Source organism: Numenius arquata, chromosome 12 (genome assembly GCF_964106895.1).
Source record: "Numenius arquata chromosome 12, bNumArq3.hap1.1, whole genome shotgun sequence".
Taxonomy (NCBI): Eukaryota; Metazoa; Chordata; class Aves; order Charadriiformes; family Scolopacidae; genus Numenius; species Numenius arquata.
In genome coordinates, this window is record NC_133587.1 from 24,217,592 (window position 1) to 24,236,147 (window position 18,556).

Below are 18,556 nucleotides of genomic sequence, written 5' to 3' on the forward strand. Positions count from 1 at the left end.
ATTGAAAGCACAGGAGTTGCTTGAGGTTGTTTCTTTTCATAAAAGTGAACCAGGCCTGGTGATTTGAGAAATTCCTGTTAAAGCCCAGGTTCCCATGAAATTGGATAAAACAATTTCATTAGGCCTTTCTTTCCAACAATAAACTTTGCTGCTGTTTCCTTGTTCAGTCACTTGCTCATCTCATGTGCTAATATTTGCTTACCTCAAAGAGTGCTGCTAAACATGAACACCTACTGAATTGAGGTACAGTTAATAAAGCAATTATTGCTTTTGGGAATAAATTACCATGTTGGATTGGACTAATGTTAAATGAGGGTAATCAATTAAAAGAGCTTTTGTCAGAATTGTTCATAGTGGCTGGAAAAAAATAAGGAACCGAGGAACTACTTGATGACATTAGGAGATGTTAACATGTAAGTGACATCAGAGCATACAGGTTCCACATGCAGTTGCTGTTACTTGCAGAAACTCATCTCAAACCACTTATGCTGACTTTATAGGTATATTTTTCATCTTTTTCTTTCATTATCTGAGAACAAACATGACTGTTACACAAAGGAAAGGGGAAAGCTTACTATATTAGAAGCTGTATTTCTTTGAGATACTGAGTGATTAAAGAGTTTGTTGGTATCTTTCTTTTCCATCAAGTATAACATGTTTTTCATTCTCTAATTGACCTTTCCGGTGGAGGCTCAAAGGTGTGTGGAAGGCTGTTCAAGACATCAATAAAATCTTTTAATCATCATGTCCTCTTCAGCTCACTACAGAGTTCTGTCTAATATAGACAGGAAGTTTTGTAATATCATATGGTAAATAGAGTAATCCTGAAATGTATTCCTTGTGAGCAATGAGAGATGAAGGATTCATAGGGGTCATGAGATTCAATTTAATCAGTTTTGGACTTTTTTCACTTCTCCTACACCTGATTCTTACTCAGATATTGCTAAAGAGTTGAAATACTGTTGTGTTTAAATGCTGTAACTGTTTATAGAAATTCTATGCAAATTACATTTATTGTAGGTCTTTCACATTTTCATCTCACTTATACATAACTGCGAATATTCCAGAGGAGTTTCCTTTGTAATTTACATTTGTATTTTTGAACATTAATACTGATTTAAGGGAAAATATTGACCTTCATAAATAGTAGAAGCCCACAACTTAAAACAGGTATACATAATTCATTATCTTCCCCTTTGAATAGTGACCAGTCTTATGTCAATTTAAAGCCATTTCTGGATCACCTCATGGTGTCTAACTTGTCAAAAAAAACCCAACACTTCCTGGAAGAGACTTCTGAGATCTTGCAGATGTATAATATAACTACTCAGTGACTATTTTGTACTTTTACTGCTTAAGTTATGAGTTTTTTCATGTCTTTATTTGCCAGAGAAGGGGTTTCTAAAAGTACTTGGGTTTATAGTTCCAGCTGTGGATCCAGCATTTCTCAAGTTCTGGGCCTCCATATTCACTGCCTTCTCCCACCTAGGTTAGGACAAGATAAGAAACCAACTGAGCAAGTTTTGATTGTTGGAGAAGCCTTCATCAGCTCTTTGTCATGGGAGAAACTTAGGTTAACAGTTTCTTCTCAAAGTCCTCTTTGCAAATGAACTCAAGCTGTTGTGTTTTAAACTTTGGGTTTCTCAGAATGCAAATCAATATGTCAGAGTACTTGAGAGTCTTGCAAAACCAAAAATTTAAATGTTCACATTCAGTCGTAGAAAAAACAGGCACTTTACATAGAAATAACTGATAATATGTACTAGTTTTTAAGTCGTCTTTTTTTTTTCCAGCACTTCACCTTCTGAAAGTCTTTAAAAATTCCTGCAATTTCCAAAGCTTTGCTTTTGAAATGAGATGCATTTTTCACATTCCTGTGCTGACAAGTCATTATTACTATGCATCATCAGCTGTGATGAAAGCACTTTACTCTGTGTCCTTGGGTTATAGTGGTGACATATTAGAGGAAAGATGTTCTTATTAGCAATTTTTTTTAAGGACACATAAAATTCGGTCATACAGTAATGTCAACTTAGAGCAAGAATGATAATGGAGTAATAGTTGCAGGGAAAACCTCAGAGATCTAAATTATCTAGAGAGCTCATATCCCTGGGATGTCAAACTCTTAGCCTGCTGATTAATTACTCTGGCCTCTATACCAGATTATGGTACTACAGGAACTCCAGCTTTGATTTAGGAACTGGTATGCTTTTAGCTATGTGAATGTAAATAAAATCTTTTGAAAGTATTTTGAAGCAGATCTAGCTTTTCAAGCCTACTGATGTGTTATTCTGAGAATTGTAAACTATCTCATTCATTTGACTGGATTTAGTTTTGGAAAACATAGGTGATCATACCATTAAACATAATAAGTTTAAGAAGCACAAGTTTAACAACTTGGAATACCCTTATCACCAATCTGTTTCCTGTCTTTCTAAAACTTGAATTGGATTGCTGGTGATTTTAAAGCAATGCTGATATAAAATAAGAACTGAAGAAACAATTTGAAATTATGATATTTAAGTGTTAAACGCTTATGACTAGAGTCATGACTAGTGGAATCACAGAATCACAGGGTTGGAAGGGACCTTTGGAGATCATCTAGTCCAATCTCCCTGCCAAAGCAGGGTCACCCAGAGCAGGCTGGACAGGAACACATCCAGGTGGGTTTTGAATGTCTCCAGAGAAGGAGACTCCACAACCTCTGGGCAGCCTGTTCCAGTGCTCTGTTACCCTTAAAGTAAAGAAGTTTTTCCTCGCGTTCAGATAGAATTTCCTGTGTTCCAGCTTGTGCCTGTTGCCTCTCATCCCATATACAATCATATTTTTGCAATTTTCTAGAAGTTCTGTTCTTATTTATTTTTATCAGTTTAATTATCATACTTAATTTATTTCCAATAAAGAAAGCTACTTGAAGGACGAGCTTCAAGATGATTGGACTCTAATGGAGAAATATGATATTTTCATCTTGATTTTGTAGCTACTATAGGCAGGATAAATATTTAGTTTATCTGTTATAAATTTTCATAATTATATTAGCAAATTAAGGTCTACAACTATGCTTTGATTTTTAAAACCAAAAGGCACTACTATTAATATGAAATTTAATCTCCTGTATAACATTAACCAGGTTTTCATCTAGAGTTTTCCTTGATTTATCAAATAATTTTAAGTTAAAGTAATCTCTTGGGGGAAAAAAAAATTCAGTCTCTAAAGCCCTTAACTGATAGAGAATTTATCACAGTCTTTGGTTATCTGTTCAATGGTTAATTACTCAATCATATTATTTTAATTTGAACTTCACTAACTTCAGTTTTCTAGCATGTGATGTTAGGGTTTTTTTCTACTAGATTAGAGCTTTCTGCTGTCAGTGTTTGTCGTCTTACAGATAATTACAGAACATGATCAAGCTATTTCTTCAGCTTGTCTCTGATAAATTATGTTAATTGGGGTCCATTTGGTTACTCAATGTAAGTGTGTAATCATAGAATTCCTTTAAGAATCTTTCGTGGCCAATCCAAGCAAATATGACACAATTTGCTTTCATCAATGTTGAGTGAAAATGAAAAGATTGCATACTCAGATATAAGTCCGGACACCTTGTGAGAACTTATAATGCATTTTAATGGTAAACGCCACTTTTAAAATGGCATTTAAAAAATAATAATAATAAAAAACCCTATTATTTTTATAAGAGGAAGGATTCTCATCCTGAAATAAAAGGCAACCTAAATATCGTGGAGAAAACAAAAAACTGATAAAGATTTTGGGTGATAAAAAATTAGCTTTAAGTATAAGGTGTTTCTGAACACAGATGTAGGAAAATCATCTGAAGATCTGTAGGCCTTTTAAGTGATAGTGGAAAAAATCAGGTCCTTCTCAAATATCTATGCCTGCTAAAGTGAAAGCAAATAATAAATAAAAGGGTGCTTGTGCATCATCTTATCATACATTAATAGAGTTAATTTATTTTAGAGGATTTAAAATTATATTTTAATTTATTTTCAGAGAGGAGCTAAACAAGCAATAAAATTATTACTATGATACAGAGTGACATAAAAATTAACTACCTCATAGAAAAGTCCTGTTGTGACACAGGCTATGGTTTCAAAGATTAAAGAATAATTTTTTCCCCTCTGGAATTAATTCTTTGAGAACACAACTGTTCTTGCCACAGTTTGAAGATTACATGAATAACACACATATATGCTGTTTCTTAACATGAATGTCTTTTCTGTAATTTATTGCTGTTCTGCCTCAATGCTGCAACCTATATACTGTGTTATCTTTATTGCTATTCAAAGTTCATTGATGTAGAAAATAAACCATATTTCAGTTGTGCTAGTAAGATTATTTTCTCTCTTGATTTTCTCTCTTTCTTGCAGGTACATTTTTTTAAAAATAAATTTAAGAGAAACACCTTTATAAAATAAAGGGGATTAATGTTTGTCTTAATGTCATATTTTAAAATATAAGTGTTCCATCTGTTGATTTTTCTCAGGGTATATAAAACAAGGGGATTATTTACTGCTGCAGCTGTTTTCCTCTGTTATGTAAATCCTCCTCAATTCAAAGATTATTGATCTGGAAGACACTAACAGCTCCTTTGGGTCCACTGCAGCCTAGTGTGTTGATGCAGTTACCACATGGGGCAAAAAGTCTACCTGCTAATAATATTTAAGAAACACTGCTTGGAGGAAAAAGTTACTAAACCTTGCTAAGGAGAAGTTCCTCTCAATTAAATATCCCTATTATACCCACAAGCACCTATACAGACAGCATTTGGATTGCTAGGATTGAGAAAAAGAAGGGAAAAAAGGAAGAGAACTCAAAAAAAAAAAAGAATTTTCTTATAGGTTTTTTGATATTTTTTTGTTGTTGTTTAGTTTTGGGGTTTGTGTGTTTGTTTTTTAACAGTCATAAAGCCTTAGAAATATGTAATTTTAAGAAAAAACATACTGTGGAAGTACATCCAGAAAAAGTCCTAGGGATGGAGGTTGCCAACACACAAACCCATTCTTATTTTCTTTTTGTTAATAAATCTGTTATTCTGACCTCTTAATAAAATCCAGCCTTATGTGAATTTCATTTAGGTCCATCAGGCCCTCCTTTAAATTAAAATAATGGCAATGGAAACACTTTTGTATTACCATGAGATTTTTAATATCAATTAACTCAAATTCTTCCCATAGTTGTGCAACTTTCATACATGTGCATATTATAATTTTATGTTCGATGAGCTAATATAGTGATATTCTTATTTTTAAATAAAATTATGCTTGTGCATTTATTTCTGGCAAAGGAGAATGGAAAATGGAAATAGGGAGGGTCCATTTCAGAATTTTGTGTCTCTCCTTCTGATTAGAGAATGTACTGAAGGGGCTGCTTTTATCCAGAGCCCTGTAGAAACTGATCTGAAATGAAAACATGAAGCTTGGAAATGGATCCTGTGAAATGAGTCCTGCAGTTTTTAGGCTCTACAATAGCAGAATTATCCCTCACTAATGCCAGGAATACTGCACAAAAAGGACAGCATCACCCCACTAAACTTGTCTGGGGAAAAAAAAAGAAAAAAAAGAAATCCTTTAAAAGGCAAACCTCCTTAGTTAAAATAGAAAAGCTTTTTCTTCCAAATTGGGGCTGCTAAACTAAGCTCAATTTTGCAGCTAAAATGAAATGGTTTAATCCTACACCACATGAAAGGAGAATGTCAGCAATTAAGTCAGACTAGAAAGCTTTGTTAGTGAAGGAATGCCTGGCTGGAGCTTGCCCTCAAAGGCTTTACAAGGGAAACAGTCATTTATTTAAGCAATCTCTTGACAAAATACAAAAGAAATAAACTGATAATGGATTGGCACTTCAGGGGAACCAAAGGCTTTTAATAAAACTGCTCTGGACCACCCTCCTCCTCCTAAATATCAAAGTCTCTGAGAGGTAACCTTCCAGTAACCTTGTTGGGATGCATGACAGTGCGATTCCCCCTTTCTTCTCTTTTCAGGCTCCTGCTCACATGGCTATTGGCAATGTCAGAACAGCGAGTGCTATAGACCAGAACAAAGCTGTGATTTTGAAGACAACTGTGGGGATAATACAGACGAGAGCAAATGTGGAACTTCCTGCACCTTTGAGAATGGCAGATGTGGCTGGCAAAATTCCCTGGCGGACAGTTTTAACTGGGTGCTAGGGGTCAGCTCACCTCAAAGTCTTAGACCTCCCGGAGACCACACACTTGGAAATAGCACTGGTATGTTGTCAGTTCACAAACAAGATGTAACTGTCTTCATGGAGATTCTCACACCTCCTTTCACAGGCAGCAGGGGGGTTCTAACAGGTCTAATCAGGGTGTCGTTTTTAATGAATTGAATGTGTAACAATATTAAAATATTAATTACTGTTACAAAATTAAATTAAGAAGAATTGATTCTCAGTTGTTTCTCCTTTAAGTATTGCTGTATGAGTTAAGCAAGTTAATTTGCTACTTGTCTGGAGAGAGGCATTTGGTCTGGCAGCAGCTTGCAAGGATGAGTTAGCTCAGCTCTGAGATCCGCTGGGTCACACTCCATAAGAGCTTGAGCTCATTACCTAGAAGCTTAAAGTTACTCATAGTGACTATACATAGTTTATTTTTAGGCAATTTTAAATAAATAAATTTAAATAAATAAGCCTCCTTTGTTAGGGGCAGTGCAGCTCCTGGTTTATTTTGGCCAAAGAATCCAGTTGTCTGCTCTTGTTCTTGCTACAAGTGCTGTGCCTCATTGTCTGCCTTTGAAGGTGTCATAGCTCATACAAAGACATTACCAAAGCTGGGCTCAGAACTGATCTTAAACTGAAATATTCCACAGCAGAGTTGCACAAAAGAGTATGACTTGTCTTTAACAGTTGTTGAACGTTTACATGAACTACTGCAGGATAAAACCTAATAAAACCAAAGTTTACTTGAAGATACATGGAAACTCAGGGGCTAGTGAAAGCTTGCTTTCACCTCAGTGAAAGGTAACTGAGGGTGAAACAGGCAGAAATAATCACAAAAATTATATGTTCGTATGTTTTTAAATTTTGAGACAGTCCAGCCTGGCTGCATTTCACTGATCTCAAAGTAAGGTGCAGTACAAAAGAACCGCCCTCCAACGTGTCCCTGTCTTAGATTTGGCTTTTAAAATAGCCGGTGCAGTTAGAATACAGATTTATGTATCTCCATGGTATATATGTTGAATCCGCTACACATATGAGTACAATTCCTGCTGATCTAATTCTCAAGCCTGGAAACTTACTCTATAATCTATAGATTATATATCCATATATACACCAAGCTGTGTGGTGTTGTCGATACACCAGAGGGATGGGATGTCATCCAGAGGGACCTGGACAGGCTGGAGAGGTGGGCCCAGATGAACCTCATGAGGTTCAACAAAAGCAAGTGCAGGATTCTGCACCTGGGAAGAAACAATCCTCAGTATAAATACAGACTGGGGGATGAGATATTAGAAAACAGCCCTGAGGAAAGGGACTTGGGGGTGCTGGTGGATGAGAAGCTGGACATGAGCAGGCAATGTGCTCTCGCAGCCCAGAAGGCCAATCACATCCTGGGCTGCATCAAGAGATGTGTTGCCAGCAGATCCAGAGAGGTGATTCTGCCACTTTACTCTGCTCTGGTGAGACCTCACCTGTAGTACTGTGTGCAGGTCTGGAGCCCTCAATATAGAAAGGACATGGACCTGATGGAGCGGGTCCAGAGGAGGGCCACCAAAATGATCAGGGGGCTGGAGCACCTCTCCTATGAGGACAGACTGAGGGAGCTGGGGTTGTTTAGCTTGGAGAAAAGGAGGCTCCGGGGAGACCTCATAGCGGCCTTCCAGTACCTGAGGGGGGCCTGCAGGAAGGCTGGGGAGGGTCTGTTTACAAAGGCCTGCAGTGACAGGACGAGGGGCAATGGTTTTAAGTTGGAGAAGGGGAGATTTAGATTGGATATTAGGAAAAAGTTCTTTACCATGAGGGTGGTAGAACACTGGAACAGGTTGCCCAGGGAGGTGGTTGAGGCCTCTTCCCTTGAGATATTCAAGGTGAAGCTCGACAAGGCCCTGGGCAACCTGGTCTAGTTGGGGGTGTCCCTGCTGACTGCGGGGAGGTCGGACTAGATGACCTTTAGAGGTCCCTTCCAGCCTGGACCAATCTATGAATCTATGAATACTGCAGTATTCAGTGGTACAAAGATGGATTTCATCATTTACTTCCTAAAGTACAGCTCTTGAGCTTACATTCATTACAATTACTTAATTATAACTCCCCTATTAGTACCTCTGTTTTCAGCATTAAAATGTTGAAAAATTGTACATTACTAGAATTACACCATTCTGGTTGGAATTAAGTGATTTGTCGTATTATCTCCTAGCCAAGCTGGGCTAGCTGTGATCAGCCCACTGTCCCACAGTACTGGTTCCAGTCATTCAGATCAAGAGGCCTTTCAGAATGCCACGTATCTGCCACCACAGTCATTCAAGTTTCCTTCCAAAGAAGACTGCGAAAGTTTTTTGGGTTGGATGCTGTTGTTTGGTATGGTCTCCTCAGAAAACAAGTCATTTGCCTAATATTAAACAGGCATTAACAAACATCAACATGCCCAGCATTCAACCCAGTCTAGCTTTTGGTATCTCCTAGTGTTTATGTACATGGCTTTTTAACACACAAAATAGCAGATAGAGAAAAATAAAAAGGTTAATTTGTGTTTTCTAATTATATTTTTTTAAAAATATTATCGTGAATATGTCACTACACTTCTCAAATATATGCTTGACCTCAGGAAAAAAGCAAATTTTTCATCCCATAATATTATGGGAAACATCTATGGTTGTAAATTAGCCAGAGAAGTGTCAAAGTTAGAATGAACCCATTTCACTCCATCTCTAATGAAGTAAAATTTTTTCTCTCTAATTCATATACAAACTTGAGTAGATGTGCAGTTATAATTTAACAGTGTGTTATTTATACATTTATGTTTATGCGAACTACACATTTGGGTTTTGTACAAAGGAAAAAATGAAAATGTAAAACTGAAGGACCATATCAGTGTTGGAAAATATTAACTGTAGGCATGTGTTTTTTGCAATTTCTGCTGACTGAATAATTTAAATGTGAGTTAATATTCATACACTAAAGAGTACAGATGGCCAAAGGTAATATGAATCACTAGGGATACCAGTCTGGCTATTGTATTATGTACTGTCAAAATAACATCTAATGCTGTTGGGCAAGGACATGTAATCAGAGTAGCTGGGAAACATGGAAGTATTCTTTCTCTTCTACACAGGCCCATCTAAATCTTAAGCTGCTCCCAGTTTATTCCTGATATAACAAGTACACAATGAATGTGATCCAGTAATTTTTTACCATGCACTGAGGTTCACTAGTACCTCAACCTACCTATATGGGAAGTATATTTCATATGTCTCTGCATTTACTTTGCTGAGTTTTAGAATCTAATTTGAAAGTCTAAAACAACTTTTCAGTAATCCATCATTTGATTTCAGGAAAATTCCTGTATCTTGAGGCCACTGCAATAGGTCTAAAAAATGAAAAAGCCCATGTGAAGAGTTCCAGATGGAAAGAATCAAGCAGGACTTGTGTGATGAGCTTCTGGTACTTCAAGTCATCAAAAGCCATGGGACATATTCAGGTTCTGATTAAGGTAATAGAAAGGCCTTTTTCTTTTGAATATCTTATATATGTAAGGGTGTACGTGCTCCAGCAGAGAGCACTTTGACACTCTGAAGTTCTGCTGTTGGGTTTGTAGATTGGAAGAGCTCCTCCTAGTTCAGTGCTGGTTTTAATTATTCTAGTCTCTTAAAAATGTTTTTACCATTTCCCTTCCAAAAGAAATTTCTCTGAAAAGCCAGAGAAAATCTGTTTAAAACTTCTTTCCATTTTCCCTCCTCAAATACAGTACCTTTCTCTTTGATATTCTCCATGTGAGAGCTATTTTCATCTTTTGCTGCAATCCTTATTGGTAGCTACAACCCTATCATTCTGACAGGACGACATCCACCAAAAAAATGAATTAGCAACCTGCACAAAATGGGAATGAAATACAAAAATATGACTGTATTAAATTGTTTATATTTTTATGTAGACAGGTACAGAATATATAATCAATTTTCTTTGGAAACGGCATTTTCTTCACCAAGTGTGGGATGACAAAAAATATAGAAAACCCAGAAAAAACTAATTATTCAGTTACAAGTGAAAACAGATACGTGCCTTGAAAATTGGCTGTTCATTAAAAAGAAAAAGGATTAAATGCTTGTAAAAGCAAGTTTTAAATCATATGATGCTGAGTAAAATGTAGAAATTAATGATCACTGTAGCAAAAGCATATATTTCACCTCCCTGTGCATGCTATGCATTTTAATGCTACTGAGCATTTTAATGGCGTTTCAAAACAATGACCCAATATACCACTTCTAGATATAGTACAAACCTTTGCAAATGTCAGTTTGTGTATTTTTTCTTACCTGTATCTGTGCATGGAGTTCTGGCTACTCAAGTATAAATCATGGCGGCAATTTATTTGCCACATCTGTTAACTTCTCTTTCTTCAATATCTCTAGTAAAATCTTGGGTTAGAAATTATTGTAGTGAACTGCATTAAAACTTCTGTTTTATTTCCAGTGCACATGTTGAATACCTTAACTTTTAATGATAAATCATATTTTGTCCTTGAAAATAAATTGGTAAAAACTGCTTCTCAAATGTTCTGGATATTATGAGAATAATTCAAAAGCCTGAAAGATAAAACACTTCCATAGTCTTTAACATCTAAAGACAGCCTAGGCTAAGTCTGTCTGAAATATAAAAACAAGGAGTCCTTTGACAGCCATTAGTATATTTTTTCATGGATTAGTCTAAAAACCTACAAATGACAACAGGCCACTCATCAAGTAGCTGTATAGTTAATGAGATATATTTATACAGCTATTTTCCCAAGAAAAGCTCAAATCCATAAAGGAGGAAAGTAGATTTAAAAAAATGTTTTTTGAAAATAACTTTTCTTTGGTAAAGTATTCAAAATTGAAACAAAAATTGATCCTGTTACTTACAATGAATTAGGTGCAAAAATAAACATGTATTTTAACTCAAAGTCCAAATTATGTTCTCATTGCATTACTCAAAGGTGGATCTTGTAGCACTCAAATATTGTAATTATAAACATTTTAGGATTGCTTAATTTTAATTATAAACTAAATTGCAAACTAACTTTGGTGGAAAATAAATAGCAGCTGCATTAGTTATGTGTGAGTAGGTTGCACTTAAATTATCACTGTGGGTTGCATACAGTAATTATGACATTGTATGTTGCAGTTGCCTTAAAAACAGAAAAATAGTTATTTTGCTTTTTATTACACACAGTGAAATCAATAATACACAAGCAAATACTTCTGTTAAACAGAAGACAACAGAAGTGAAATAAAGGAAAATCAAACAAACCACCTAAAATGAATTAAAGCCAGACATTTATTCTCTGTTGGGATATTGTCTCTGAAGTGTTCAAGTCCAGTAGTTAAAAATCTTTTCCATCCTTGGGATGGACAAAGCAATTTAATTTTTTTTTATTATTTTTTTACAAAATTAACCTGAGCAGAGTTTTACTAGATAGTTACCCCATTGATAAAAGCCTGCAGAGAACCTTTTCTACTGTACATTTTAATTTTTTTTTTTTTAAAGATAGTGTTCAAATATATGACTTCTATGGAATTTTCTAGATCACGGTCACTAATAGTTCTCTAGGTTTGGGGAAATATTCTTTATTCTTATTTTTATAATTATTTTTTTTCTTATTACAGTGAGTCATTGCCCTCTTCTTATTTTCATCTAATTTTACTATCCTAATAAACTTTTCAGACATTATTTTTATGTTATTTTAAATCTTTGTCTCCAGTGAGCTTTAAGAGATTTTTAAAGGCTGTGTAAATATAAGACATTTGAGTAATGACTTATTATTCTTATTCATTTTTTTTTACTGAAGGCAAGAATTCTACATGGAGGTAGGAAAAATTATTCTCGTTACTGTATCTGGGATTGTTTTGTCAGATGAGCATAGTTTACCCATTATGTTGCTTATAAGAACTCAGAAGTCAATATTATAATTAAAGATTTTATTTAGCAGTGTCTGTATGAATAAATCTAATTAAACAACACATAGTCATGGGAAGTCATGCTGTAGCTTCTCTTGCTAGTTCAAATTGCAGTACCAATATATTTCCATCCAGTATGAGTATCTCCTGATTCAAGGTTAAGTTAACGTCAGCGAAAGCAGATCAATAGATTGTGATTACTTGAAAACGCTAGGACAAGAAGATGACCTGGGAAGGAATTTACCATCTCAAGTTTGACAAGTGAGCAAACTATCTCCAACTAAAGGCATCACGTCCACTACAAGTTGGATGAGAGTGAACACTACACACCAATGGCACAGTAATGAATAATATGATGAGAAAATATCATATGGAAGCAGAATGAGGAATACATTTCTCCTCCTCCTGAATATCACAGTGGGAGAAAAATGGTAATCAAGAGTAAAAAGCCATTTTTCAAAAATCATAGTTCATAGTATGTATTGGCGTCTTCTGTTAATATTCGTATTGTTTGTCCACAGGAAGTTTAAGACTATTCTCTCTTATCCTACTAAAATAGTATCTCAGATTATGATATAATCAATAAATCTGCAGGATCATAAAAGGGATACTACAGCCAAGCATGAACTTTTATGTTAATGTTTGCACTTAGAGAAAACAAATTCATTTTCTAGGGGAATTTCTCTGCAGTTACTGGGGTTTTTTTACCTCAAATTGTAGTACAAATTCTTCATATAAACCTCTCTGTACATGGAATAATAATACAATCAAAATGATGGGCCATTGAACTAGTTGCAAAAATACCATATTCTTCAAATCAACCCCCACAACATTTATGCAAATGAAAGGTGTTGACATTACAGCTGTTAATGCAATATCCAACTCACCATCCATCCAAATTGAAATTACAGTGTTTAATAGCAGTGCAAAAGCTCACAGGGAAAACTGAGTATTACCAGGAGAGATCTGGGTATTACCAGTCAAAATTTTGCTACTGCAGTGAGATTTTGAGATACTTCTAATCTCTGTGGCAGTTGTAAAAGAATACAATCCAGTGTAGGAGATATTCTGAAGCTAAAGTGGAGCATATTCAGTGTGTCTGTTTTAGTGGTGGTGGGGTTCCTCATTGGCACTAAATACTGGTTTATTTTGTGAGTCAGAAGAAACAGTATCATTTTTAAATGTGCTTCCAAAGTGGCAAGCAAGAATTCTTAGGTGGAAAGAATGATACATTTTATTGTTCTGCTGATCTGAACATGTTTCCTTTGTAATCACAGAATCATAGAATTGTCTAGGTTGGAAGGGACCTTTAAGATCATTTAGTCCAACCATCAACCTAACTCTGATTAAAAAAAAGAAAAGAAAAGAAAAACAAACAAAAAAACCCAATCACATTACTAAACCATGTCTCTGAGCACTATATGAACCCGTCTTTTGAATACCTTCAGGGATGGTGCCTGGTTCTTACTGGTGCTTAAGCTGTTGCTGTCATAAAAAAGAAGCAAGCCTTAGGTATCACAGTGGGAAAGGAACAACAACCAAGGATAAAACCTTTTGTTGAAGATAATTTTTGTGGGATCAACGTTGATTGCCCTGCAGATAGACATTGTCATTAAAATAGATGATTTAGGATTTAATACAGTTAGGGGGGCCTCTTTCAAGGATTTGAAAGAAGCCTCTAAAAAGAAATATGCAGATGTATAAGGAAGGTGAAACCTTCCATTAGTAACTATGTCCACTGCCTGTGACAAGGCCAATATACACAGGATCTCGTTAGGAAGTTCCAGTGGACCTTACTCAGGTGTTTGTCATAGTGAATTAATTCCATCCAGTTACAAATGAGCAAGGATGGAATGATATTCAGGAGGACAAGAAGTCCTGGCCAATTCATGGCAAGTGAAGCAGGGCCCCATCAGCGCCACTGAGTGATAGACTAATCCGGCCAGGGCAACAGGCAGTGGGAGCCAGCAGCCAGCCACCTCCAGTGGCCCAGGGCTGATGTAGCACAGACCCTGTCACCTGGCCACCTGGCTGCTGCAGCTTCTCAGCACAAGCTGGAAGCTGTCACAGTTCCCTTGATATTGTGATTGGTTTTAGCTAGTCTAAGGCAGAGAGAAGAAGAGAGCTAGTGCTGTAGAAATGTGGCTTAGCAGGCACCACAGCTCAGGAATGGATGATTCATGGTAGTATTTGTAATTCTTTGGTTATTTTTAATGAAGCAGCTTACTGTCCCAAGATGTCAACAGGAAAACCTGCAGCAGACTTGCTGCGAATGCCAGCTACCTTCTGGGCATTTGTATTTCTAGGATGGAGTAGTTTAAAATGAAATTTTCACAAATCAGTATCATTGACCCTACTTCTATGGGAAGTCACTCAAAAATAAAGTCTGAGGAAACAACTTATTCTACTTCACAGCTTAAAATAGACTGATCCATTCTCCTCACTGGCTGCATGAAAAACAATCAACTCCTCACAGTAATGTAGAAGTTACAGATTTCATTGGGTTCAGGTAGCCTCAAAGCAGATTATCTGACTTTCATGCAGCTAGAGGAAGAAACGAAATTTCCAAAGATTCACTCAAATGTTTTACTCGAGTCTGCTGAACTTCAAAGCATGCTCCAAACAATGTAGAAAATACGTAGGTTTTTTGTTTGCCCTCTTAGACATAATAAACATTTTAGAGAAATTCTTTAAATCTAACGGAATTGTAAGGTTTATTAGTACTTGTATATGGGTGATATAGATATATGAACATAGCTAGCTATATGTTCAGTAGCTCACATTTATCTTTTTTTTTTTTACTTTGAATCCTAGTTTATTTATTTATTATTAATCTTTGTTTATTTCAAATAGTTTTCCTTTATTAAATCCAATAAAAGACATATTCAGGAGAATTTGTTTTCACGTAGCAGCACAAGGGTGACGGCCTTTATTTAATGAGTATCTATATAGCTCTCAAATGGGACTCAGTTTTAAAGTCTTTGCTCCCATTTTTGACCTGTGAACTGTTATTAAAAATTATATTTGAGTTGATGAAATGTCTGATCTGACTAATAAGTGAGAATAAGGGAACACTACCTCAGTCCCAGGACCTTTAAAGGAAATCAGTGGGGACACTGTGAAATACAGTATCGTCAAGAAAGAAAGGCAGATTAACTTTCATGGCAGCTTTACTTCCCAGAGCAAGATAATTTTATATTTACATTTCCTGATTTGAATGCAGAATCCGAAACAGCACTTTCCACCTTTTCAGGCATTCTTTCAAACAGGATTGTTTTAGGCCTGATTTTGACCCCACGACATAAGCATATCTCCAAGTAAATTGAAACTGAAACAGTGATTAAATAGAAATGTCAGTTTTCAATGGAAGCATCGTTTCTGAAAAACAGTTTACATAGAAGAAACAAACAAATATGTACAACTGTAGATAAGGGCAAACACCATTCAGGGCATTTTATTTTCTCAGATGAGTACATTAGGAAGTTATTTCAATCTTCACTGTAAATTATGGGAAGCACATAATATATTGTATTCTTATACTGCAATCAGATGTAAGCATTCATTCCAAAGAGTTGGTGAGCTGCAATAATACATTTGGATGTGCTTTGAAGGAAAAACATATTTTGAACAAGGGTTAGAGAAACACCCTTGTATTTTGTAATCTTGCTTGTGAAGACAAGAGGTTCATCAGAGGATTTGTAAATTAAAATCATCATGTTCCTAGGAACACATAGAAGAGAAAGTGTTCATATGTGAATTATTAAGCATTTTTTGTTTAAATTCTTTGAGAACTTGACCTTTTTCCCCCTTAGGAGACGAGGATGATGAGTAGTAAAGAATTAGTGTGACTAAGGGCATGTCTCTGTCAGGTAGAGCAGTGCCTGGTTAGAAAACTGAGCAGGCTGACAGATTTAGACAGCACAATGCATAACAAACCAGGGAAGCAACACAGCAATATCCTGTAGCATTACACCTGAAATCACAAGCCCTGCCTTTCAGGTCTAATACCACTATCCTATTTTCTATCCCGGCTTTACACCATATTGCACAGTGACATAGATGAACAATGCATTTTCGGTCTCCACCACACTACACAATTCTCCAGTGTTTCACTAAACTCCTTCCCCAAATCAGAGATCTCTGGGAGTGGTTTACATTATTGATTTGTGGGTTCATAATCTCACCGGGTGACGTTGGTTACATTGCAGCTTTTTTAGCATATGAGGCTTTGAGGCACCTCTGGAATCTTTGCAAGTCAGACTTCTTTTGCTTTTTTCTAACACTTTTCAGGGCAGACATTCAAGAGCGAAAGTTGTAATTTCGATGTGTCTCAGGGTAGAGTTCTTTTAAAAGATCATAGAGTTGCTGTTGAATGCTTTTTACTGAAGTAACAGACATCAGGATTAGGAGTTTTTAATATAGCAACTGTAAAACAGAAGCATATTCTTATGAAGACAAAAGGACTTTTTCTAAACGATAGAGATGTAGTCTTGAGCTTTGAGCATTTTTGTTAGTTTTTCATATCAGTTCTTCAAAATAGGTACATGTAGAAAATTAACGTATCTTTTTTTTTTAAGAAAAACAATTAATGCAATGTGTAACCTAGTGCCTGCTGATATCTTTTAGAAATTATAGAGCATTGATCAGACTCGAAATCCCAAGACAGTATCTAATTTTCCTGATCAACAATCCTACTTGAAAAAAAAAACCAACACTGAACATTTCCAAGACTTCCATTTAATCTCACATGAGGTGAAAGATCTATCTTTTTTCCTTTTTCCTTTCTCATCTCTTTTTATGCACCAAGGCCCCTTGGTCTTCCATTGAGAAAAGCATCTTCCCTTTGTTAAACACAGACTGAACTGATGTTATACTAGCAAAACTTCAGCAAGCACCAGTCTAGCACTAGTGCTCATTGTAGAACATTAATTTGTTTCCAGTTTTATCCTTCTTTAATGTGACTTTTATTTTGAATTCACAATCCGTTTTTAGTGTCTTGGAGATGTTCTAGTTTCTGGTTGTCTTTGATCTTGCAGTATCAAGCTGTAGTGTGCTTAAAATTACTTTGATGAATCAATAAAGGGTCTTAGCATGAAGAGTCTAATTTTTATGCTTCCAGAAATCTTTCCAGTTTCTGGCCTACAGCTTTGAAGCCACAGTAGCTTCAGAAAAAAAACAAATGTGTTTCTGTATTTGCTCTAATTTATATCACAAAGACGGAAGTATCTGATTCCAATTCATTTCATGCAAGTATCAGACTAGGAATTTTTTAGTACTTATATGTATGACTTTAATAATCTGTATGTGTATCTGTTTGTAGGTTAACCCCATTGCACTATGTAATGGTGGATTAAATGAAAGATGAAAGGCTGCTTCAGGTGGAATTGTCTTATCGTTGCATGCACTGACATCCTACAACGCACATTATCACTTACAGCAGAGACTAATAGTGTCGGTGTAATGGCAGATTTGAGAGACTTCAGTTTCTTCCCACTACCTTACTTACCATGGAGTTATACCTTTCCATAACCTGATAACTTTGTATTACTTGCCTATGAGAGGGTCATTGCAGCTCAGAGATTAATTGCCTGCAGACTCATTGAAAACCCATAGTCCATTCATATGAGTTTCTTATCTAGGTATTTAGACTCAAATTCTTTCGACAGGCCTTTATATTCAGTCACACACCTCGGGTTGTCCAGCTACTCTCATCACTTCCCACCTTGCCTCATTAATTTGTAACTTGTTCCCACAAGTTTTGCCAGGCTATATCTGCAAAATTAAAAAACTAAGGGGCCTATATAAGGAATTTTAGTGTTACTCTTAAGAAAAGGCTTTTTAACAGAAGAAACCATGCTAATGTGATTTTCTGTTTGACTTCATGAAGTAATTTGAGATGATATGGTAGTACTACTAAAATCAGCAATCAAAAAGACCGGTTGCATAAGTCACTGGAATATATGGGTTTAACTGTGTGGTCTGCGGAGTGTATTTGATTTTGCCTTCAGCAGGAGCACTGAAAGATGGAAATGAACACTAAAAATTGTATTTTCTACCTCCCACATATCAGAATAGTTGAAGCTGTTATTCAATCCGGGATACTAATTTGTCTTTAGCTCTAGGAGTTTTAGATGACATGAAGGTTTTCAAAGGCTAGTGCAAATGAAAATAAAAAACCTACCATTATTATAAGAGTGGAATTAACAAATCAGGAGAATCGTTTAACCTTTTGCTGTATGCAGCCAAATTATTTCTTTGTTACCACAGGAAAGACATCTTAGAGGTCTCTGTACTTTCTCCAGTAGGTAGATTTCTTTTCTAAGAAATATCTTAAGATCGAAGAACCTGCTCTTAAATTGTAATTTGACCCAATGTGGGTGGGATTCCTGTTACTTAAAGTCATAGATGCCACCTGTGCAGCCACTGCAGTG

The 18,556-nt window shown here is 35.9% G+C and overlaps 1 protein-coding gene across 1 annotated transcript in view; it reads left to right on the plus strand.

Moving 5' to 3' along the window:
* The window catches only part of MALRD1 (MAM and LDL receptor class A domain containing 1), a 246,729-nt gene that overhangs the window by 118,376 nt on the left and 109,797 nt on the right, over positions 1–18,556 (plus strand). Inside the window, exons 26-27 of the mRNA XM_074157371.1 lie at positions 5,999–6,244; positions 9,525–9,682. Of these exons, the coding sequence (XP_074013472.1) occupies positions 5,999–6,244; positions 9,525–9,682 (404 nt within the window). The remainder of the gene's footprint in view (positions 1–5,998; positions 6,245–9,524; positions 9,683–18,556) is intronic.